The sequence below is a fragment of the Oryctolagus cuniculus genome, chromosome 2 (assembly GCF_051225735.1).
Source record: "Oryctolagus cuniculus isolate XC-2025 breed Fujian yellow rabbit chromosome 2, ASM5122573v1, whole genome shotgun sequence".
In the NCBI taxonomy this organism is placed as follows: Eukaryota; Metazoa; Chordata; class Mammalia; order Lagomorpha; family Leporidae; genus Oryctolagus; species Oryctolagus cuniculus.
The window spans coordinates 179,552,321-179,574,980 of record NC_142868.1 but is presented as its reverse complement, the minus strand read 5'-3'; the positions used below and the strand labels follow the sequence as shown (position 1 = coordinate 179,574,980).

Sequence of the window (22,660 nt, the reverse complement as noted above, 5' to 3'; positions counted from 1 at the left end):
GGCACAATCTGTACATGTTTGGAGAAGGGCGCTCCCCCGTCTTCTCTCTCACGTGATGCAGGCTCTGCCCAGCAGGCTTTGGACAGTGCCTTTTAATCACTTCTTGGGTAGGGACCTTAAATGCTGATGGGTGGGACTGGGGTGAAGCAGGAAGAAGGCTTTGTCCCAGCCTCACACTTCCCCTCCTCTCTGTTCTGAGGCCTGAACACGCATCAGCCTCGACTTCCTCCCACTTCAGGGTCCCCTAGAGAATGTTCTGTCTTCAGAGCATTCTTGCACACAGTTGACAGAACGAAGACAGCCCCTGTGGTCTGGTAGCTTATCTCATGGAGTAGCAGCAGGCCTCCGTGGGGAGGGTCCTCTTCCCACAGCGGGAACCCCCTTCATCCCTCATGGAGGAAGGCGTGGATCCAGGCGTGAGGGTCACGGGCTAAGCACAGGCCCCCGGTAATCTGAGGATCACTTGTCTGGAGCAGGAAGGACAGTGTGGCCGCCTCACCATGTAAGTGAGACGCAGCCCTGTGGCCGTGGAGTCTGTGCTGATCCAGGTCTTCTCTCTGCTACCCTGGTCCTTCGGTCATCGTTCCGGGGTCTCAAGGATTCCTGGCACACTCGTGGGTTGGTTTCTGAATATTGTCTTTGGATTACATGGCAGGTGGCCCCCAGACCTCGGCTTGTCTCTGGGTCCTGTGGCACTGCCATGCTCAGCTCTGTGCACCGACTCCACCTCTCCAGGGAGTTTGTGAAGCCCCAGAGAGTGAGCCCACTGCCACGAGGGAGCTAACGGCGCTTCCTCTGACCGACCGGCCGATCCTAGTCTGCCCCGTCAGTGCCTCCTTCCCACTCCCTGTGCCCCACCCTGACCAGGCACTGTGCAGTTGAGAGGGGCAGGTAACCTCGGTTTCAGGGAGATCACTTGCCCATGGAACATGAGGTGAAAATTCCAACAAAGCAGGGCGTAGTTTCGAGAATAGCACCCTTGGGCTTAAGAGTGACTTTGACCTGTTCCTCCCAGGCTCGAATGGTTATCCGGCTGCCAGCTAGTTCTTAGGGGAATCGCTTTATTAAGTGGTGTCACTGGTAAGGTGGTATTAACCGTAAGACCAGCTTTCTGTGTACACTCTGAGAGCAAGCCTGACCGTGCAGGCAGAGCCAGCCCACGTGGAAGCCCAGAGCAGTGATCGTGGGATCTTCCACTCTTTTTATTTTCCTGTTCTTGCCACAACCTGTCATGAGACCAAGAAAACTTGTTTTGAAAATGCTTGGCAGCCAAAACAACCTGTTCTCCTCCCTGGGCGAGGGGGTTCGTGCTTTCTGACCACGTGTGTCCTGTTCCAGGCCTCACCAGCTGCCAACTGGAAAAAGTGAACTTGCTGTTTTCTTCTCACATTGTTCACAGACAAGTGCCAGTGGCTTTCCAGTTCCCGTTTCCCTCTTTTCCCAGCCCTTTGCCAGACACTAGAAGATTGTGCAGAGTCTAGCTGATCAGCGCACGTGAATAAACACTCGCAAGGCTGTAACCCGCGGTGACGTCTCCACGAACCAGGCTTGTCGTGGCGGTTGTCTCTCCCAGTCCCATTACACTGTAAGCTGGAGAGTTTTCCCCTGGCTCCTTGGTCCTCTCTGGCGAAGTGAAATGTCTTAGTCAAAATCTCCAGTTATCCAAGTGGCCGTGTTTGCCTCTGCGTTGGTGGCTCTCACACCTGCAGCTGGACCTCTGTTCCTGTCACCAAGTGGCACCAGTCAGGCCCCGGTGTTGGGTGGACAACCAGATGGCCCTGTGACAGTGAAAGAGTCATTTCACTGCTCGTCCTCTGCACGCCAAGAGGTGGGACTGGGTAAGGGGTTGGCAAATGACAGCTGGAGGCCAAAGTTAGCCAGCTGCCTGTTTTTATAAATAAAGTTTTATTAGCACACCGCCATACCCATTCATTTTCATATTGTCTATGACTGTTACATCTGTAAGTGCAGAGTTGACACTTGGGGCAGAGAATCTGGCCTGCAAGGCCTGAAATGCTGGACTAATGATCTCTGGGGGTACAAATCCAGTATTCTGTGGCCTCTGCACTGTAGCAGGTCCCCTCCAGCCAGAGCCCCTGAAGAAGCAGGAAGGGGCCTCCTTCTCCTCTGTGGTTCCAGCAGTACAAAATGTGCTTCGAGATTGCTGAACCCTGCAGAGGGTGGCAGCCTGGAAGTTTCACAGAGTTTATTTTGCTGTGTGCCTGTGTTCGTTTATGGGTCTGAGGGCTCAGGCACCCAGCGTGTCCACTAGTTTTGGAAAAGAGGTCCCCACCTGTGTAGGGCTGACTGTATTCAGTGGCCTGGTGCAAAGTGGGCCACCCCTGTGGACCCATAGCTTGAGAATGCTTATTCAAGTACTGTTTGTCCACGTGATAGACATGTCAGGAAAAGGAACCCAGTGCTGTCCTCAGGAATCTGTCTGGCTTCCTAAACCCCACCGTACCCACATCAGTCTGTGTTTGCCCTAGTTTCCAAGGCTGAGCAATGGAGTAGGAAAGACAGCTGTAAGGGCCTGTGGGAAAGGACGCTGGCATGAGTTCTGAGGATGCCTTCAAAAATGCAAACTACAAAGGAACTAACTTTTTCTCCATCTTCCCGAAAGCCAAGCCAAGCAAGGTTGTGAGTTTTAGAGTTTGCATCCCAATGACGTTGTCTGTTCCCCTGTTTGGCACCAGATGCCTAATGCAGATCCTGAAACAGAATCGCACGATCCTCTGTGCAAGCTGAAAAAGGTGCCCCCTTTGGGTTGGCGCAGAGTTTGACAACAGTTTGGAGTAAAGAAAAAGCTGCGCCTTCTCCGGGCATAGATCCCTGGGGCCCGCAGCTCCGCAAGCCTGCATTTCAGCCCCTACCTTTCTCTTGGTACCTGTTCCCTTGGTCTGATGCCTTTGTGCAGGACACAAGCTGCCCTCCCCCATGCAGCGGCCCCTCCTCATACCTGGGCTGCTCTCAGGCACCTTGCTGGCCAACAAGAGGTTAACTCTACTTGGCCTTGATCTTTGAGATCACAGCAGCCTGGGCTGGCCCTGGCCCCCTGCAGTGCCAGGATGGCAGTGAGGCTCAGACCTGAGGATGGTGCCTGTGCCTTGCTGCTGAGGGCAGAGGCTGCTCCTCTTGTCAGAGCCGCTGTAGACCCTGGGCTAGCTCAGGGGCTGGTTTTGGAGAACCCAAGCCCTGGCTCTTCCCTCCCAACTTCTGTCCTAAAATGAGCTCCACTTAAGGAGTCCACGTGATTTCCCACACAGTTCTCCCTCAGAGGCAACATACTAGCAGCACATAGAAGTGTGCCTAGAGGCCCAGAGTAGACAGGTTCGTGGTCCAGGGGACTGACCTCACTCCCAGGGCACTGGGTTACTGGCTGCTCAGTGTGCCCGGTGGCGAGAACCTGCCGGGACACCATCCTCTGCAGGTCATTGTCCACGTGGCTTTAGAGAAGGCTCTGATGCATTCCCGGTGGTGCTGCTGCATGGTGACCAGATCTGGCTTCCACCCTCCATTCACACTGGAGAGTGTGCTGGTGCCAGCCTTGTGGACAAACTTTGGGAGATCCTTCCCACCCTTTTCATTCTGCATCCATCAGTGGCTCCCAGCTGTTTAGAAGTAGGAAGAAAGAGTGGCCAAAAGCTCACAGTAGCCGTAGACCTGATGGCTACTTCCTGTTACATTTCTCAGTTCTAAAAAGTACATTGCTGCGGGGGCGGGGAAGGGCAGTATTGTGGTGCAGCAGGTTAAACCACAGCCTGCAACACCAGCATCCCATGTGGGTACCAGTTTGTGTCTGGCTGTTCCCCTTCTGATCCAGCTCCCTGCTAGGGCCTGGGAAAGCAGTGAGGAGGATGGCCCAAGTGCTTGGGCCCCTGCACCCACATGGGAGTTCAAGGCATCTGGTTTCAGCCTGGCCCAGCCCTGGCTTTTGTGGCCATTTAAGGAGTGAACTAGCAGATGGAAGATTGTACTCGCTCTCTCAATCTCTCTCTCTCTCTCTCTCTCTCTCTCTGCCTCTGCCTTTCAAATACATAAATCATTAAAAAAAAAAAAGTCTTAAGAACAAGGAGGGATGCAGCTCCTCACTGTCTTGAGCTCTGAAAATGGGCTGCGCGTCATGCTAAGGAATGGCTGGGAACTGTGGACGCAGCACTTCTCCTCTGTGGCCTGGGAAGACAGGAACTCGGGCTTCTCCCAGGCCCACGGGCAGTGCGTGATGGATGCAGGTGCGTTCATTCTTTCCGACTCCAAGATGCACGTTCTCCCTGCTGAGCGTGGCAGGCAGGACTGCGGGCCTTTGCCGGGGAACGGCACGAGGCGCTTCGTCTTCTGCTGCTGAGACTCTCTCAGATCAGTGAGCGTGGCCAAAGCCAAGGCAAAAGTGATCACCCCCGCTTCCAGGCCAGGAAGTAGCAGTTGCGTGAAATCAAGCACCGTGAGGCAGCATCACCACCACACCTTGTGCTCATGTGGGCGCAGGTTGTAGGAAACACCTGCGTTCACACATGCGTGGAATCCCTCCCATGTTCACCATGTATGAGAAAAATCTCACCCAAACGACGGGCTCCGGACGGAGGCAGGACAAGTGTCTTCTGAAGCACAGAGCGAATCAGCAAAGACCCAGAAGTCACTCGAGGGGGTTGGTTTTCCCACAAGATCTAGGCTTTGAAAATGAACTCAGCAAACGATTTCATTTGCCTCTCTGCCCCCACCCTAGTCTTGATGCCTCCCTTGCCTGTGACTTCTCGGGAGGGAGATGACCTGGCGTTCCACGTCCTTGTGTCGGTTCCCACTCAGCGTGGATGTAGCGTCGTCTCAGGTTTAGCACCAAATATTTATTCTGATAAAATAGGGGAGAAAGAAAAAACAGAAGAAAGAAACAAAGGGGGGGGGGAGGGAGGGAGGGAGGGAGGGAGAATATAAACAAAAAATGTGAAGTTGTCACTACCTGGCTTGGTTTCCAAACACCAGTCCCTGTAATTGACTTAAGAATAGATTCTCAGAAAGAACACTGACTCGGTGAGTCGGTCATTCACAGAAAACGCGGGTACTTCTGTGTCGCTGAGATGCAGCGTGAGCAGATGAACTCGGAAGTCTGCAGAGTTGCTGCCATCCCGGGCAGGGGACTGGCTTGTCTACAGCGCTGCATTTAGCGCTGGACAGAGACAGAGTGTCAGAGCTGGCCACACCCAGCGCTCAGGAAGGCAGCCTGGCCTTGGGGCCCAGAGCCCACGGCGTCTCTGGCTTCCCCCACCACTCAGCTCATGAGGCCTCACTGAGCCATGGTGCTGGATGAGCCACCAAGCTGCACCCAAGGGTGGCCACAGAAGTAGACTAGCGACACCAGCCAGCACCCCCCAGCTTCTGTAGGGTTGTTTTGCTCCAGAGGGTAGAAGAAGGACCATAGATGGAGCTCCGGGGGACGGGTGTCAGCTCAGGAGAGGAAGAACACGGTCGCTGTTGGCCGAGCCCGTAAGTGCTCAGGCGCTCCCACTCGGCAGTCAGGAGGACCGTCCTCAGAAGTGGCTCGGACCTGGTCCTGAGATCGCGTCCACCTGCGAGCTGCTGTTGATGAGCAGCGGGGGGCACTACAGTTCACGCCCTAGACTTCAGACGGGACCAAGAGCGGGGGCCTGGGGTGGCAGCAGTAGACGCCATGAGGGCCTGAGCTGAGGCCAGGCCTTGAGGGGTGCAGGCTTTGGGTGAGCAGGAAGGCCCCCATGTGTTGCACGGTCCAGGAAAGTACCTTTACCTGCAAAGCCAAGGGGCTCCGACTGAGCTGGCTCGCAGACCTGCAGAGGGGAGTTAATTACTGCTTGTGGTACACTTTAAGATCCCCGGATGAAAGGCCTTGTATAAATGCAAATTATTATTATTGTCATTAAAGGTGCTAGACGTCTGGCCTGCTGGATAATGTAGATAATGCCGTGGCACAGCTCTAAGCAGAAAGTTTGCTCAAGAGCCATAAGAAAGAGCAGCCCAGGACGGGCTGGGCCCTTGACCATGAGCCCAGAGCACCCAGCTCCCTTCCAGGGTTTGCATGCAGTCCCTGTGTCTGCGTCTCCTGAGGGTCAGGGCTCTGCTTGGCAGCCCTCCTGTAGCCTTGCGGGAGCCAGCCCCCTGCCAGCACGGGAGCTGTCCGTGAGTGTGTGGTGCTTCTGGGTGGGTCTGGAGGATGGGAGGAAGAGGACCAGGATGGGGACCAGCTGTCCTTCGAGGGGTCCTGAGTCAGATCTGGAGGTGGGGAGATAGAAACCTCAGACCTGTGCAGCGCCTCTGATGAGGCTCATTAGGCTCTCGAGGGAACCCCTGTAGCAAAGCACAAGGACAGGTCATTTATTAAATTACTGCTTCCACTTGAGTCCCAGACTAAAGAGGAGCAGTAATCATCATCATCATCATCCTCATCATCACAGATAATGGTACGTCAGGCCCACGGTGGCCTCAGCAGCCATGCCTTCGCTTTACAGAGGCGGCCTCTGGGGCTTCTCCGGGCCGGTCATGTCAGGGTACCAGTGCTTCCAGAGTGTTAGTTCTCAGCAGCCTTTGCGAGGGTGAGATGCCAGACCTTGTCTGTGTTGAAGGAACCCTGGGACTCATAATTTGGAGAACTTTGACATTACCTCCCAGGTCGCCTGGTTGGATTCTTGTCCTTTGTTTTTCATCAACCAGGCCCTCGGAGTAGCCCTCACTCTTCATCAGGGTGCACTAGCAACAGGAGGGAGGTCAAGTTCAACACTCTTGTCCCCAGTTATCTCACTCACAATCCCCCTGCAAAGCTACCCACTGTAGGTCCCTCTGTGAGAGCTGACGGTGCTAGCGAATCCCTCTGCACGCACAAAGCTGCAGGAGTGAGGGCTGTGAAGGAGGTTCTGTAAGGACAAACGTAGGCAGTGAATTGTTCTCGCAGGTCGTTACTGGCTGTTGGCAATTGCAGTGAAATTTTAAGTGGAGGAGACTCAGATGCAGCTAGAGTACTGTTTGGGGGTGGAGCAGGGGAGACCACCGAGTCCAGAGAGTTTAGAAATCATCTCTCGTACGCCTTGTGTAGATGGGGAAGCGGAAGAGTGATTCATTACCTGCGGCGCAGCCCGTGGTGGGCCCAGTTCTCCCGGCTCAGTTGCTAACACTCTTTCCACTGGAAGTCACGGTGGCATGGAATACGCATGCTCCGTGGAGTCAGACGGCTCGGGATCCATGAGGAGCTGTGCCACCTGGTAGCCGTGTGATCATAGGGAAGTAACATTGCAACTCTGAGTCGTCATTTTCTCATTGGCAAAAAAGTAGAGGACCCCCCCCCCCAGTAGCAGGCCTGTGAGGAGGAGCACGTGTACAGTCTGCTGGCTGAGCACAAGTCGCAGGGTGTGTAGTGTGCAGTGGGCACCTCCCTGCCCTTACACTTACAGCTTCTTGGCTTTCCCGCACAGCCTACACCCCGGTGTCTATCTTCCATCCTAACTCAGTGTGCCAGTGTCGTACACAGCGGGAACCACAAAGTCACAGTGAGATGTGCCCTCGTGCCATGGATGCACTCTGGTTTTGTTCCTCTGTATGTTCATGCCGGCCAGGGTGCACCAAATGCATTTCACAACCCACTAATGGGTTGCGGCCTACTGTTTGAACAAGCCTGCTTTATGTCATGTGTGGGTGCTGTGGGTGCTGCGGGTGCTCTTCCCTCCCTCCCCTCTCTGTGAGTGGCACCCGGGGCCACGTGCTGTTGACAGTACGGGCAGCACCCTGGGCTGGTGCAGAGTGGAGCAAGCCCTGTGGACTCGCAGAGTAGATGAGGCTCCTTCTGCCCTTCTGCCCCAACCTCTCTAGTGCACCTGTCATGATCGGGGAGCCCCAGAAGGCCTCCCCCTGCCAAAGGCTCTGCCCCACACCGGTCTGTGTGGAACCCCACACACCTCACCCCAGCAGAGCCCACCTAAAGCTCCTGTTGGGAGACTCGCCCCTTCACCAAAGACCCCCGTCCCTAGAAGGCTGTCGCCCCACAGCAGAGAGGCTGCACCCGGGCATCCTAGGCTGTTGAATGGTCATTTCTTCTGCATCTGGGGACAGTATGTCAGCTGTGTGGCAAAACAGTGAAGGTGTAAAGAGGAACAACCATGGCCATCTTGCTGCTCCTCCAGATCCTCCAGAGAGATCAGCCAGGAGGGCAAAGACCCAGAGTGCTGGGGTGACTCAAAGACATGCCCAACAGCCATCAGGCAGCACCCAGGCAGCTGGGAGAGACGTGGGCTGTGGCCCCGGGCGCTGAGACCTAGGCAGGGAAGCCAGACTTGCCACAGGCAAGCAGAGAGGCTCGATGGGGAGTGTTTCATTCCCAGAGAGCTGTCCTCCTGAGACTTCTCTCTGTCCTTTCCTGTGGAGGCTGACCCTGGCCATGCTGAGCAGGAGCCTCGAGGCCCAGTCCCAGCCGGAGCACGACTGGGGGCCTGACCCCACACTGGCCAGGACCCACGCTCCACACTGTCTGCCCTGCTGGCACCCTCAGCACTTCCCCTATGAGGACCGGCCTTTGTGGTTTTTCCCCTTTTTCTGACTAAGAAGTAGACAGCGATCTGTGACCTTGGTGATTCACCACTGTCAGACAGGCGGCCAGCAGGTGGCTAGAACTGCGGTGTGATCCCCGCCTCCTTTGTGGCCGTCCACCTGGCCCTGGCCCTTGTCACACCATGGCCTCTGCTGAGCCCCTGCTCATACAGCCCTGGGCAGAGCAAGCAAAGGAGCTGCCGTCTGGACACACCAGGCAGATGCGGAGAGGGCAACCAGGTAAGCAGAGAGCAGTAGCAGTTCCTCAGCCCCCACATCCCCTGCCAGGCCCCAGTCCCGCCTGGCCAGGTGCACTGCCATCCTAGCCTCTCATCAGGTAGGTTAGGACGGAGGCGGCACCAGCTTGTGGGGCAGAGATGGGGAGGTCTGACTCACTCTCTCCCTCCGGGCACCCGTCCACTTATCTATGCTCCATACTGGCCTTCACCTGCTCTAGGCCCTGAGGGGTTGAGCGCTGGGGGCGGCTCCACTTCTGTCCCGAGGGGCTTGCAGAGGCCTGTGCTACCACGAAGTCAGGGATTAGGACAGGGTAGCTTCTCCAGCCTGCGGATTCCCCTTCTCTGTAATGATTGGACTGCATCACCTCTGGGCTTTCCCTCTGTTACAAAATCCTGTCATTCTAAAGTCCATCTCTATTGAGAAATACAGATTGAGCTGCTGGGTGTTGGGCATGAGCTGTACTTGAAGCTGGCGGTACCGAGATGGATGGGTGTGAACAGTGGGTCTTGCCCTCAGGGAGCTTACAGTCGGTGTGGGAGGGGGGGTGGGGGTGGGGGAAGCCAGCCCCATGGCCCGGGAGTCTCTGGGCCTGATAGGACTGCTCTGTCCCTCCCCCTCGCCCTCTTCATACCCTACACCAGGAGATGCCCAGGCAGGAGAGGCGCCTGCACCCCTGGGGGCTAGTGAGGAACCCTTGTGGTGACAGAAACTTGCTGCAAGCCGCTGGAGCCCCCAAGGGCCGCGCCAAGCTCCAGGAGGCCTCCCCCGAAGGCTTCTGCAGGAGAGCAAACCCTAGGTAGTCGTGATGGCTTTGTAAGCATTAAAGTACCCTGTGATTCAGCCAGAACAGTTCATCCCTACTGCCTGCTGTCTGGAGATGGGCTGCAGTCGATTATTGTTGAAGTCCTCTCTGCACACAGCATTTGATTTCATTTAATTCAGCATCTACTGTGGCAGTCAGCCTTTCTCACGGGCGAGGAGGCCGAGCTGTGTGAGGCAGAGTCTAGACACCAATCTCAACATCACGAGCCCAAGACGCACGGGGGGGGTGGGGGTGGGGGTGGGGGTCGACTCCAGCTGCTCCCCTGTTCCCTCACGCCTTCACAGTGTGTGGGTGTCCTCATTTTACAGTCGGGTCCCCAGCAGGCAGACCAGGCCTCAGCACAACTGCGTGTGCAAACCAGCTACAGCCACTTGTTTGTTCCTAAAGCCCGCACCAGAGAGCCAGGCTGCCATCGCCTGGGGCGTGACCACAAAACAGGCCCTGTGCGTGCCAGCCACTTGCTCACCCAGGCAAGGGGTGGAGCGGCCGTCATCTTGGGGGCCTTTGCAGGGTGTCGGGTGAAGGGCACTGACCTAGAGCCAGGTCTCTTAGTAGAGATGCTGTTGTGAGGATGACCCTTTGACACAAGGAGAGTGACCCCCAGTGAGTCAGTGGCGGTTCGGGACAATGAGGACTAGGCGAGACCACGAGGCATGATTAGCAGGACGTCTTCCACTATTTACAGGGCTGCTTTGATTTTCAGACCACAATCAGTTTTCATGTGACTGATTAAAAACATGTGCCAGTTGAAGTCACAGCTGCAGAAGAAAACTCAGAGAAGCAGTGGGACTGAAACGTCTGGAACTTGCCTCCATTTGCAAAACTGACCTCCAACTTGATTTATGTGTCCTTGATTTCCTGACCAGGAGGGCTGTGTCCCTGAACCGCATCTCCCACCCCACCCCACCCCACCACCACGTTGGCCTGACTCTAGCAAACATCATCAGGCTCATCTTACAGTTGCCCAAAGAAATGCGTTTGGGATTCCAGAACTCAAGTCCTGTTTTGGAAGAAGGCAGTTGTTGAGGCTCTTGCAAAACCAAAAAGCCCGAGAGAAGGAGGCAAAAAGCAACAAGACCCAGAGCTGCCTCATGTGGCTGTGCCCTTTTGGTGCTGGGCCTGGGGTGACACTGGGCAGGGCTCTGAAGTGAACTTGGTAAGCTCCCAGTTTCTTACCTGCCACACGGGGAGCTTGACCCCACCACCCGCTATGCTGTTGTGAGTGCCGACTGCGCAGAGCCTAGCCTGTGTGATGGGGTCCCTCCCTCTCGCCAGAGTCCCCAGCCTCTCCAGGCTGTCTGGTCTGTTTTTGCTTTCACTATTTTTAAGCCATATTGATCAGATCGTCAGATAGCACCTCCATGGGTTTTTATCCTTTTGAAAGGATCTGTGGGATCCATAAAAGAGCCCGAATTCCAGAAGGGAAGCCCCTTTTGAGGCGGCCTCATTCCTGTGGGCCTCCATCAAGGCCTCAGGGCGTCTCCCTGGTGGCTCCGTGTCTTAACTCTGTTCACTGCCCCAGAACCCATTGATTATGGAACTTTCTAGGCACTGTTTCCCTTGACAATTTATTTGGTGCTCACTGGGCCTCTTCCCAGTGGGAGGGCAGAGGGCAGAAGATGGCTGAGAACAGACCCTCCTGCCCTCCCCAGAATGGCCTGTGGCCCCACAGATCTGCTCAGAGCACTGTGGTGTGCCCCTCACCCTGCTGCCTCGTGTGTGAACAACTCCCCCAATGCCAACGATGGTGATGGCGGCCACCACGACCTCCTCCTGAGACCCGCCGTGTGCCCAGCCCCGGGCCTGTTGCACCCATGTTCCAGTGTAGCAGGCGGAGAATCAAGACAGGTCACAGGGTGACACCTCAGGCCACAGCTGAGTGGCACTTCGAGGTGATCAGTTCAAATCCTGCTGTTCCACATGAGGACGCTGAGTCCCAGGTCCAGATGACAGGGACTGGGCCTGGACTAGAACCTGTGTCTGCTGCCTCGTGGTTCAGTCATCTACTCCCGCCACAGCCTCCCCTTTATAACTCGTGCTGTCCTGGACAGACCAGGCCAACTGACGGTGTTCTGATTGTAGGCAGCCACACCCATGTGATTCCTCTTCTTCTTTTTTTTTTTTATTTTTCCTTTTTTTGAGAGGTAGAGAGAGTGAGAGTGCTCCTGTCATTGGTCACTCCCCAAATGCCCACAACAGCTGAGGCTGGGCTGAGCTGAGCAGGGAGCCAGGAGGAACAAACCCAGTTACTTGCACCGTCACTGCTGCTGCCTCCTAGGGTCTGCATTAGCAGAAGGCTGGAATCAGGAGCCAGAGCGAAGCATCAAACCCAAGTACTCTGATGGGGGACGAGGGCATCTTAACCCGCATCTATTTGCCCGCCCCAGAGCCATGTGATTCTTACACAGCCCTCTAGTCAGCAGCCGCAGCCACCTCCCTCACCAAGCCTTTGACCAAAACTGCACAAACAGCACACCCAGGGGTTTCAGCAGAAGACAAGCAAGGTCCTGGAGGTGCCTCCGGCTGCAGGGTCCATCCGTGGATGCCGCAAGCAACTCCGGGCTGAATTCCAAACGACGCACAGTATCCCGATGACTTTGGCTGAGTGTTGGCTCTGAGAGTGGCCATCGCTGTGTCTCCAGCTGGCAGCTCGACATGATAAGTGGGAAGGGAGGGCCTGAGCTGGGGAACTGAGGGCAAGGACCCCAGGACCTCGCTTCCCTCCTGTGCATCCACAGTGTTTGTGCAGTCTGCGTCTAGGCTCTGACCTCTGCCCCTTAGACCCAGCTTGGTCCCCAGGATAAGAGGTGACATCTGTTGGTCAGCTGTTAAGCCAGGGACCATGCCAAGTGCTTCCTTGGACCACGTCATTTAAATTATTCCCATTGTATAGACAAAGAGAAAGGCCGAAGTCAGTTACCCAAGTGCCTTGGACGCTACACTCCACTCCCCGTCCTTCCTGGCCTTAGAGATGCTCAGGCTCAGCTTCCTGCTTCGCAGGGGAGGGACTCAGCCCTGGGCCCAAGGTCTGGACATGTAAATCCATGGAGCACTCCTGTCCCCTGACTGCGGGCGCAGCGACTGCCCACTCGTCTGTGCCTTCCAGGAGCTGAGGTCCAGGCCGGCGCCACTGTGCACTCAGTCTGTGCAGAACCCACCCAGGCTTGGCCTAGGCCCTGATCCTTGCGTTTTACTCTCCTACCTGAGATGCTAGCACTGAACTGAGCTGACTCTGAACCCCGAGCAGAGGAACCGAGGTCAGTGAAGAGTCAGAGACGTTTTGTCCTGAGGCACATTGAGCTCAGAATTGGCCTAAAAATAAATTCTCTAGTGTGGGTGCGATGAGCTCGGCTGACGCCAGACCGCTCCTGTGGGCCCCACGAGGCCAGCTAACGGAGAAGCGAGGAGCCCGCCCCCCAACACTCAAAGCACTGTGTCTTTGGGTCAGGGATCTTTTTTCAAAAATGACTGACAGACAACGAGTGCCCTGAGCAAGCTGTTCCCGGGCAGCTCTCCACTGTCTCTGATAAAAAGTGAAATAAAGAAAACTGCTTTAAAAAAAAATCCATACATGGGTGGGAGCCAGTCGTCACCCTCCCTGCCCGCGCTGACTTCGTGAGTTGAGAAGCGCTTGCGGCACACAGCTGGGAGCGTCCTGCCTTTAAATAGCCCTCGCCACGCTCGCCTCGCCGGTGACAGCAGGCAGTTTGCCTGGCAGGGAAAGCCCGGACTCGATGGGGAACTTCAGAACTCTCTGCAGAGGGAAGAGTTGCCTGTGAAGCCCGCTCCCTCCTGAGTGCCGGGACCTTGTACTGTTGCAGCTCCTTCCTCCCAGAGTTTCCCAGCAAAACCCAGCTGGTGCGATTAGCTTCCGGGCCCACGTTACTCCTGGCCTGGGGGTGGCGCTGGTGGAGAGTGCCCCTCCCCCGGCCCCACTCAGCAGGCACTGTTGGGCCCACTTGTAGATTACCTGCAGCCTCTCCTCCTCACCTCTGCTGTGGTGGCCTGCAGGTCTCTGTAAAGCCAGGGCAGCAAGCTGTCGACCTCTGACCTTCCCAAGGAGGCCACAGTGTGGGGAAACAGGACACATTGCCCTGTGCCAGCGTCACTCAGGGTGGGCTTCTCACCCCTACTCACAGAGGCCCCGCCCAGCCTCACTTTAGATCCAGGACCGCCCTCTCTGCTCCTCACAGTACCCCTTGTGCTCAAAGGCCAGGGGCGGCCTGGTGCGATTGTGGGTCAGGGCCGTGAGGTCTGAAGTGTCAGGGACGGGGACCTTCTCTCACTCATTCTTGGCAGTGGTTGAAGTTTGAGAACAGACTAAAGGAGGACTTTGAGGCTGAACAGAGATGAACCTGGCTGGAGCCGGTGGGCTAAGCGGGGAAGCGGGGGAGCAAGGCGGGTCAGGACTCAGACTCTGCAGGATGGGCTAAAGCAGTCTGTGGCATCCCCTAGCTGTGTGGGACACGTGCGTGGTGGGGGACGGGTCTCGTCTGTGGTGTCTCTAGGGGCGGGCTCCTTACCTTCATAGCCTCAAAAGGCTGCGCCATCCCAAGAAACCTAGTAGAGAGAAAGAACACGTGTCTTCAATGACTTGGCACCAGATAGTGGGAGTCGCTGTGTGCCAGGCTGAGTTCGGGGAGCATCAGGGTCTCGGAGGTGCCAGAGCCCGGTGCTCCGAGAGACCCAGTGGTGCCACTACAGGGAGGAAAAGGAGGGGCTGCAGACCTGGGGAGTGCTCTGCTGTCGGCCATGCAAGCCTGAGAGTAGCCATGACCTTGACCTTGACCTTGACCTTGCCATGCATGAGGGGAAAGGAAGGCAGAGAGGAAGCGAAGAGCGCCTCTGGGAGTGGGCAAGAGAGATCGGAGGCCCGTGGCGGTGATGTCAGCAGCCACAGGGAACGATGCTTCTGGACAGAGGAGCCCACGTCTAAATGCTGCCCAGAGGCTGGGACAGAGAAGGACCTGGAAAGAGGGTTGCAGGTGACTTGGCTGGGCCAGGGGGAACAGTCAGGTGCCGGCAGTCATTGTGTGTGCTGTGGGCTATGTGGGGTCTTCACGCTGTGGTTGGAGCTGCCATGGCCCCCCGTGTTTTTCTGTTCCCTGCTGGTTGGTGTGTTGCGTGTCATCACTCTTCATGGCTTTGGCAAGTCTGCCTCCTGCCCAGAGGTTGGCCCCATCCACTTGTAACCGCCTGGGAGCTGGAGCCTATTAGTCCCCTGTCCTAAGTAAAACAGATGTGGGAGGCTCTCCCTGGGCGCGGTGCTGATTGGCGGCCCTTCCTGGTTCTTGTCACTGTTCTGGGGAGCGGAATTGCTTGGTGAGCCACATCTGCATACACGGGCCTGATATGATTGCATGGGAGTTGGAGTGCAGGCACCAGGAGGCCAGCCTGGGCCGCCGAGGGCTGGGTGCCCACCCACTGCCTCCACCACTTGGGACCTCACCCTCTGTTCTGGCAGGACGTCAGTGCCCGCTCGCAGCAGGCCCTGCTCCTGCTGCCAACTCTGCCTTCGATGCCCACTCTACCACCTCCCCCCGACTGCCACATCGCTGCCCACGGTGCCTCTCCCACCTGACTGGTGTCGCTTGTGTGGCTCCGAGTCCTCTAATTTGGGACCTCCTGCGTGGCAGGTGCCACAGCTGGGTCACCCCCCAGCCTGGCACCTGCTTGTCCTACAAGGAATGTGGCCCTGCTTCTACAGATTAGGGACCCGAGTGTCACAAAGGCCACCTGGTCTGCCCCAGATCCCACAGCTGGTCTTTGCCTGGCAGGAAGCTTCTCTTAATACCCAGCCTGGCTTTTGTTCCCACGGGCCAGGCTGCAGGTCTGGAAACAAATGGAGACTGTGAACCAGTTAGGAGTCCTCGTCAGACCCTCCCTGCCTGGGTGAAGGCAAAAGTCCAACTGCATAAAAAGGCAGCCGCCAGTGCCAGAGTTCAGGTCACCGAAACCGCGGGCACGTCCCTGGGTTGCTGTCTTGCAGCTTGCATTGGGCCCTGGTCCTGGTCCTGGTCCTGATCCTGAGAGGGCAGCGGGACCTGAGTCGGGGGCCAATGACAGCTGGCAGCCGGGAAGCTCTGGCCACCTGCACTTTAGCCATCTGGGAGAGCTGCACCGCAGTGAGCTGTGTGTCCCTCCCCTGGAAAAGTCCAGAGGCCTTGGCCTCAGCAGAGAAGGCAAATCCACCCCAGGACGCGTGAACAGGCAGTCCCAGCTGCGCCGTGTTAGCGCGAAGGCTCTGCATGGCGCGTTCTGTGGCGCTGTCTGTGCTAACCGCATTTTTTTCTGCCTCTTCTTTCCCACCAGGGCTTATTTCAAAACCTTCGTCCCTCAGTTCCAGGAGGCAGCATTCGCCAATGGAAAGCTCTAGGAAACACCAGTCTTGAGAGCCGGCCAGCCAGACTGCTGTGTCCACATGCGTGTCAGCACATATGGCCGCTTGCTGGAAGCCTCTGGGAATGTCTTCACACAGCGCTTGCTCGCGCAGCAGCTTTGCGCACCCCAGACAGCCCCACGCCGCTGGACCCGCACTCGAGCCGGCTGGCGACAGCCTGAGCCCTGAGCCCCTCACTCGGGTTGCCCCCCTTCCTTTCCTTCCTTCTGTTTCTTTGTTGGAAGAAATAAACTCACAAATCACAGCGCAGTCCTGTCCCAGGGAGAGTAGGACGTCAGCGGTGCACACACCCTTGTCCCAGCCTTTGTCTCTGAAACTAATCGAAGTTCAAGATTAAGCACCCCTCGGGTTTGTATTTTCCCAAAAGTAGTCTCATGCCTGTGTGTGTGTGTGTGTGAGAGAGAGAGAGAGAGAGAGAGAAAGAGGGAGAGAGAGAGGAAGAGAGGGAGAGGGAGGCACCCCAACATCTCCCACTCAGTGCGGTCCTCTGGGAACAGGAGCTGCCCGAAGGAAGCCGCCCAGCCTGCAGCGTCCCGGCCCCCAGCCAGGCCCGAGGCTGGCGCTCAGGAACCAGGGCTCCTAGCACCCCGCTCCCCTGCAGCGCCCAGCCTGCTCAGCGTGCACAGCCCATCCCAACACAGTAGGCAGTGCCAGAAGTCTGTGCGCCCCGGCGACTCTGTCCTGCCCTCTCTCCCCGTCCCTCTCTGTGGGCGGGAGGAAGAGCCCTCGGGTTATGCAGCACTGCGCAGGTGCTGCCTGGCAGCCGAGGGCGGGGTCGCAGCCTACCCCCATGTGCCTCGAGAAGGCTCAGGCCTGGCCACTCTGCAGCCGGGATGGGAGCCAGGGAAGAGACCGTGCGCACTGAAATGTTCAGAGCTGAAGGGGCCTCAGAAGTCACCTCCTGTCGCCCACATGCAGAGGGGAACCAGGGCCCAGGGCCCAGGAAGCGCTCCCAGCAGATGAGCTGAGGGCGTGGCCTCCTCCTGCCGCCACACAGCTGCCCTGAGCCTCCGCACAAGCTGGGCCCTCCGCAGCTGGCCCGTGGGGTTAGCGCGGCCTGGAAGGCAGGCCAGCCCCGCATCCATGCCTGCTGGGTCGCATACACACCACCGCCTGTCCCAAGGGGAGGCCACAGCCCTCCTGCCCGGCCCGCACAGCCCAGGGGGCCTCTCCCTCCTGCCCTCAGTTCCGCTGCTGGCTCCTGGAGTCCGCTTTTACCACAGGAGCCTGAAAGGGAGGCACATCTGGGCCTGGTGGGGACCCGGGGTGAGGTGCAGGGAGCCTTCACGGGGGGTCCAGGAAGAGCAGGAGAGCTGCCCCCTGCTGGGCTGGGCACCAGGCAGCCGCTCTGCCCCTGCTCTGAAACCTTGGGAATTCCCAGGAAGAAAACAGCCCAGAGTCCCAGGTCCACGTCTCCCTCTGCCTCGTGAGTCAGTCGCTCCCTGGCTGTCACTCTGGACGCAGGGGCCCAGATGGTGGGCTCAGCTCCCGAGAGTCCGGGAAGCCGCTTTTAGGAACTCCTGCTTGGGCCTGCTGAATCAGAGCCTCGCTTCCTGGGGCTTTGCCTCTTGGTTTTGCTGAAAGTCCCTAGGTGGTTCTGATGTGCAAAGGGTCGTGACCCACCAAGCCCACCGACCACGCGGGTTCTCTGGCCTGCCCAGCTCACGTCCTCAGCAACACAAGGCAGCTGTTTGCCAAGTTCCGCTCCCAGCCCAGGCTCAGCGGCACGGCCACAGGACGGGCAAGGACTGCTCTGCCACCTGCTGAGCCAGGAGCTGATGGGGCCATGGCTTGCAGCAGACTCAGTAGGGTTTCCAGTTCCGGTTCGAGCCAGAGTGGCTGGCGCTGGGGCTGGGATGAGGTCATACAGCCATCCAGCAGTGGCAGCAGCCAGTGGCGGGCAGTGTCATCTGTGGGGCTGTCGTCCTCCTGGCCCTGCCAACCACAAGGAGTCCACACATGCTCAGGCCCAGCCACGTGTCAGCGAAGCAGGCAGTCCCACTGCAGCCCAGCTCCTCCTACGGCCGACTGTGGTGTAAGCCAGGCAGCGGGCTGCCCCCGAGTCTCGCACCAGAGAGGCTAAGTGAATTTCCCACAGTCGCCAGCCAGTTGTGCTGACCTGGCTCCAAGGTCGGGACCCCTTCTCGCAGACACCCACAGCGCCCCTGGTCAGGTTAAGATCTGTCTTCCTTCCCCAGGGAAGGATGCGGGGCTGTGGTCAGGGTTGTGGGATGGAGGCGGTAGGGCTTTTGAAGGCTTTCGCTCCCACCGAGGGAGGGTTTGGACTGCTTTTCTTAGGGTGAACCAAACAACAGAAAGTAACGCCAGCCGCTTCGTGCTTCTGACGCCCGAGACTCAAGTACCAGCGTTCGCGTGATTTCACGTCTCCTGCAGCAGAAGCCAGCGGCACTTGCACGCAGGCAAAGGTCACCAGCAGCCCTGGCTAGCCCAGCCTGCCCGTCAGCGGCGAGCACTGCGGCCCGGGACGCGGTCGCCAGCGGCTGGGAGATGTGTGGGGAGGAGAAGCTCCACACAGGAGGGCATCTTATCGTTGCCTCGGAAAGGCCATGTGCAGCTTTCTCAGCCCCGGTCACCAAAGTGGACGCTCTTGGATGTGTCCCTTGATCGTCCTCAGAGCCGAGCAGGCTTGGGCCCCTGACACCCATGTGTAAGACCCGGATGGAGTTCCTGGCTGCTGGCTTCAGCCTGGTCCAGCCCTGGCTGTTGCAGCCATTGGAGGACCAAGCCAGCCATTGGTTCGAGTCCCGGCTGCTCCACTTCTGATCCAGCTTCCTTTTAATTTGCAAGGGAAGCAGCAGAGGATGGCCCAAGTCCTTGGGCCCCTGCACCCACGTGGGAGACCCAGAGGAAGCTCCTGGCTCCTGGCTTTGGATTGGCCCAGCCTCAGCTGTTGCTAATGATGTCTCTCTCTAACTCTGCCTTTCAAATAAATAAACTTTATATTTAAAAAATCTAAGTACCTCACCTGCAAAGTGGAACCATAGCTGCGTCCCAGGGTTGTGGGAGTTAAGTAAGTGAAGCAGATAAAGCACCAAGGACGGTGCCTGGCACGCAGTCCTGTTCAATAAATAGCGGCTATTATTTTTGCAAACCAGAAAGGGGACTTTATGATGTTGACTTTGGCCTTTTTCTAAAAAGTCCGAGTGCCCCTGTTAGCAGGTGCCGCGTCTAGAAGGGTGGCCCGGGTGGGTCAGCGCGCCAGGGAGACACAGTGATGAGTCACACCGAATTCTCGCGAAGGCGCCTCGAGAAGTGTTTGTGGGAGTCGCTCCCACTCTGCCGCCCTCCCATCACTGTCGCCGCAGCCCTGGAGAACCAGCGACCCAGTGACCCGCTTTGCGCGCTGGCCCCGGCTTCCCCACAGGTGAGGGCATCAGAGCTGTGCAGCTCGAGCCTGCCTCTGACTCAGTTTCGGTTCCTGACAGCCATGGGCTCGAGCTCTGGAGTCGCGGCCTTGCCTGTTTGCCTCTCGCCGGGGCCTATAAATAGCACGTGCCCCAGTTCGCGGGGACAGGCCTGCCCCAGCGCTCCATCACCGCATGGCAAGCTGCCCGCTCACGCTAGTCAGGGCATCGTAACTCATCCAGCCATGTTTGTGGAAATGAAAACAAGCAGCAACACCTTTTGTTCTTGTGTCTCCGGTGCCCAGGTGCAGTCAGCCAAGGGCAGGCTAGGGAGGTGGCCCAGCCGCGCTCCGGCACTGCGGTGCTGCTGGGTGCACTGCCTCCTTTAACCCCCCAAATGGCTACGGGAGGCAGCTGTTCTAGATCGGCCTTGCCCAGGTCCAGGAACCCACCCAAGGGCCTGAAGCCCGTGTTTTGCCTGTTCAGCTGCCACGCATGCTCGCCCCTCCCCACCTCTCCCTCCATCCCTCCGCCCTCTCTCTTCCATATCATATGAGGAAGTGAACCCCGTCTCCCACTTTCCACTCCTGGTACCCAGCTAACCCAGAGGCCAGGGTTTTGTTACGTGGCCACTGTGCACAAGCTTCCTACACGAGGAGAGCAGCTGGAGCAGGGGCCCTGCGGAGATGGCCAGGAGCCGGGGTCGGGCCCGGGGTGCTGCTTCCGAGGCCGGACGAGCACGGGGAACGCTGTGTGTCTACATGCACCCAGCACTAAGCTAACGCTGAAGCGGTCCTTGTACAGGCGGATAGGTACCTCTGGGTCCTTACTTTGAAGCTGTCCTTGTATAGGTGGATAGGTACCTAGGCCTACGTACATATAAACACCAGCTTATTTTCAGGTGGTTGAATCAAGCCCAGGCAGTTTGGAAAAAAAAAAAATCAGACTTCAAAGTCTGTGCTGCATTTTCAGGTTCAAGTCCAATACACTGGGTCACAATAATGACCCAACAGATGAAAGGAAAAAGAGGAAAATGAATAGCTGCTAAAATTGATAAGGAAGAGGTAGCCATTTGGCCTAGTGGTTGAGACGCCAGTTACGATGGCGTGGTGCCTGCGTCCCACACCCGGCTCCCACTCCTGACCCCACCTCCCTGTAATGCAGACTCCGGAGGGCAGTGGTGGTGCCTCGAGTCGTTGGGTTCCTGCCACTACCCCTGCCGTTGTGGGTATTTGGGGGGTGAACCCATGGGTGGGACTGGGTGTTCTCTGTCTCTGTCTCTCTCCCTCCCTTCCCACCATCTGTCTCTCTCCATATCTCCTGCCTTTCAAGCAAATTTTTAAAAATTTTTAATTAAGGAACATCGGCCAAGTATTGCCCAAGACCGCAGGGCCCATGAACTGATTCTAGATTACGTACAAAATAGCTCCGGGAGGCCTAACAACAGGGTTCCTCCCTCGGGGTGCTGGCATGTGCACCTCACCATTCTCTGATCTCTTTGAAAGAACCACACTTTACAAGCCCGAGAGGTTATGCTTGGGGTCACGGTAAGTCACGGCTAATCACGGCAGTAAAAGGAGCCCACAAGCCGCCAGCAATGAGCAGAACCCCCGCCCTGCCCTCGGCCAGCTGGAGGATGTCGCAAACATGTTCCTCCAGGACCAAGACGGCCCACCGCCCCCTCTTCCGGATCCCCAGGGAGCAGGGCCCACCGTGGAGGTCTCCGCGTGCCAGCACTTCTCTTAGGAACCTGGCCTTGGAGCCGCCTTAGGAACCACCCAAGAAAGCCTGTCCGTGTGCACTCCACGCTCTCGCTTCTGTCCCAGAACAAAACTCCCCGGCTCTCCGTGACCTTTGGCGGCTTGTGCAGGTGCCGAGAGAACAGAAGTTAGCAGGGTGCCAGGTGCCATCTAGCAATAAGGTGGTGGGTGGGTGTCGCCAGTGACAGCTGCCTGCTCCCCTCGAGCCCGGTGCATGGAGGGTGGGCCCTGTTGCTGGCAGTTTGCACTCCTCACCTTCCTGAACCTCTGACCCTACAGAAGAAATGGGGCAGGACACCCCTGGCGAGAGCCAGAACAGGGCATCGGCAATCCCTGGAAAGGCCAAAAGTCATTTCATTTGCATGAGCTGTGCTTACGGAAGTGAGGTCACTCAGCCAGGTCAGCTTGGCCGGTCATTCAGGCAGCACAAGTCCAAGTAGGTTTGTGGAGGGATTTGACCTCGACTCGTTTCATAGCACAGCTGGGGGCTGATGTCAGGCCTGGGGCAAGGGTCAGCCTCCCTGGCAGGCGGCCCCAGGAGATGCACCTCCCCGGCTCTCTGCTTCTCCATGAACGTGCACACACCTGCACACGCGCGCACGCATACACACGCACAGTGGGGCCTCAGAGGAGGCCAATCCCCCGACTCTGCTTCGGCGGCTCCTCCAGGGACTCAAGCACACACTGAGGGGAAGATTCCCCGTCACAACTCCACGCCAGGGCTCTTGGCACTGAGGATTGCCCAACCCAGGCAGCGGCCTCTGCTTGTCTCCTGCCTCTCCCCCGGCACCAGCACCCCGGCCCCTGGGGCACCTCCTCTGCCTCACCTGCTTCCACTCCAGCCATCCGGGCCCAGGGACCCTCCAGCCTTGCCCACTCTGGCTGGCGGCTCCCAGGGATCGGTCTCTTCACAAAACCAGCTCCAGGCTTCAGCCTCGCTTCAGGGAAACCAGCCCCTTGGCTAATTGGTCTGCTCTTAGGACGGAGGCCTGTGGCCTGTGGAGCCAGCCTGCCTGAGTCAAGTCCTGGCTGAGTCGTGAACTTGAGCAAGCCACTTGACCTCCATTCCTTCCTCTGCAAAGTGGGAGGGGGAGGGGAAGGGGAGGGGAAGAAGGAAACATGGAAAGGTTTGCCGAGGGAGTATGTCCGCCCCTCTGCTTCCGGGACACCCGGGATACCACAACCCACGGGTACTCAATCCCTTCTGCAAAGTGGCGCGGCGTCTGCATGGAGCCTGCGCACATCCTCCTGGATACCGCGAACCACGTCTACACTATTGCCGCCTCAGACGACTTAGACACTGCCAATGGGAGTTACGCTGTGTGGTTTAGGGAACAGGACAAGGACGACCCTACACGTCCAGCACGGGTGCAGTTTTCCTCCAAGGATGTTTGCGCTGGGCTTGGCTGAAGCCGCAGACACAGAAAGAACGAACACAGGGATGCCTGCCCTCAAAGACCCTGTGTGGGACCCGCGCTGTGGTGCAGCGTGGCATCCCCTAGGAACACCAGTCCTGGCTGCTCCACTTCAA

At 57.6% G+C, this 22,660-nt stretch overlaps 1 protein-coding gene across 4 annotated transcripts in view; it reads left to right on the top strand.

The window, feature by feature from the left end:
- Positions 1-16,253, top strand: part of BABAM2 (BRISC and BRCA1 A complex member 2) — a 488,359-nt gene extending 472,106 nt beyond the window's left edge. For all 4 annotated transcript variants that reach the window (XR_016229520.1, XM_017340849.4, XM_002709945.6 and 1 more), the window contains one exon: positions 15,917-16,253. Coding sequence is in view for 3 of the 4 variants with exons in the window: in XM_017340849.4 (XP_017196338.1) it covers positions 15,917-15,996 (80 nt within the window). In the remaining variant the exon portion in view is untranslated. The remainder of the gene's footprint in view (positions 1-15,916) is intronic.
- Positions 16,254-22,660: the final 6,407 nt, after the last annotated feature.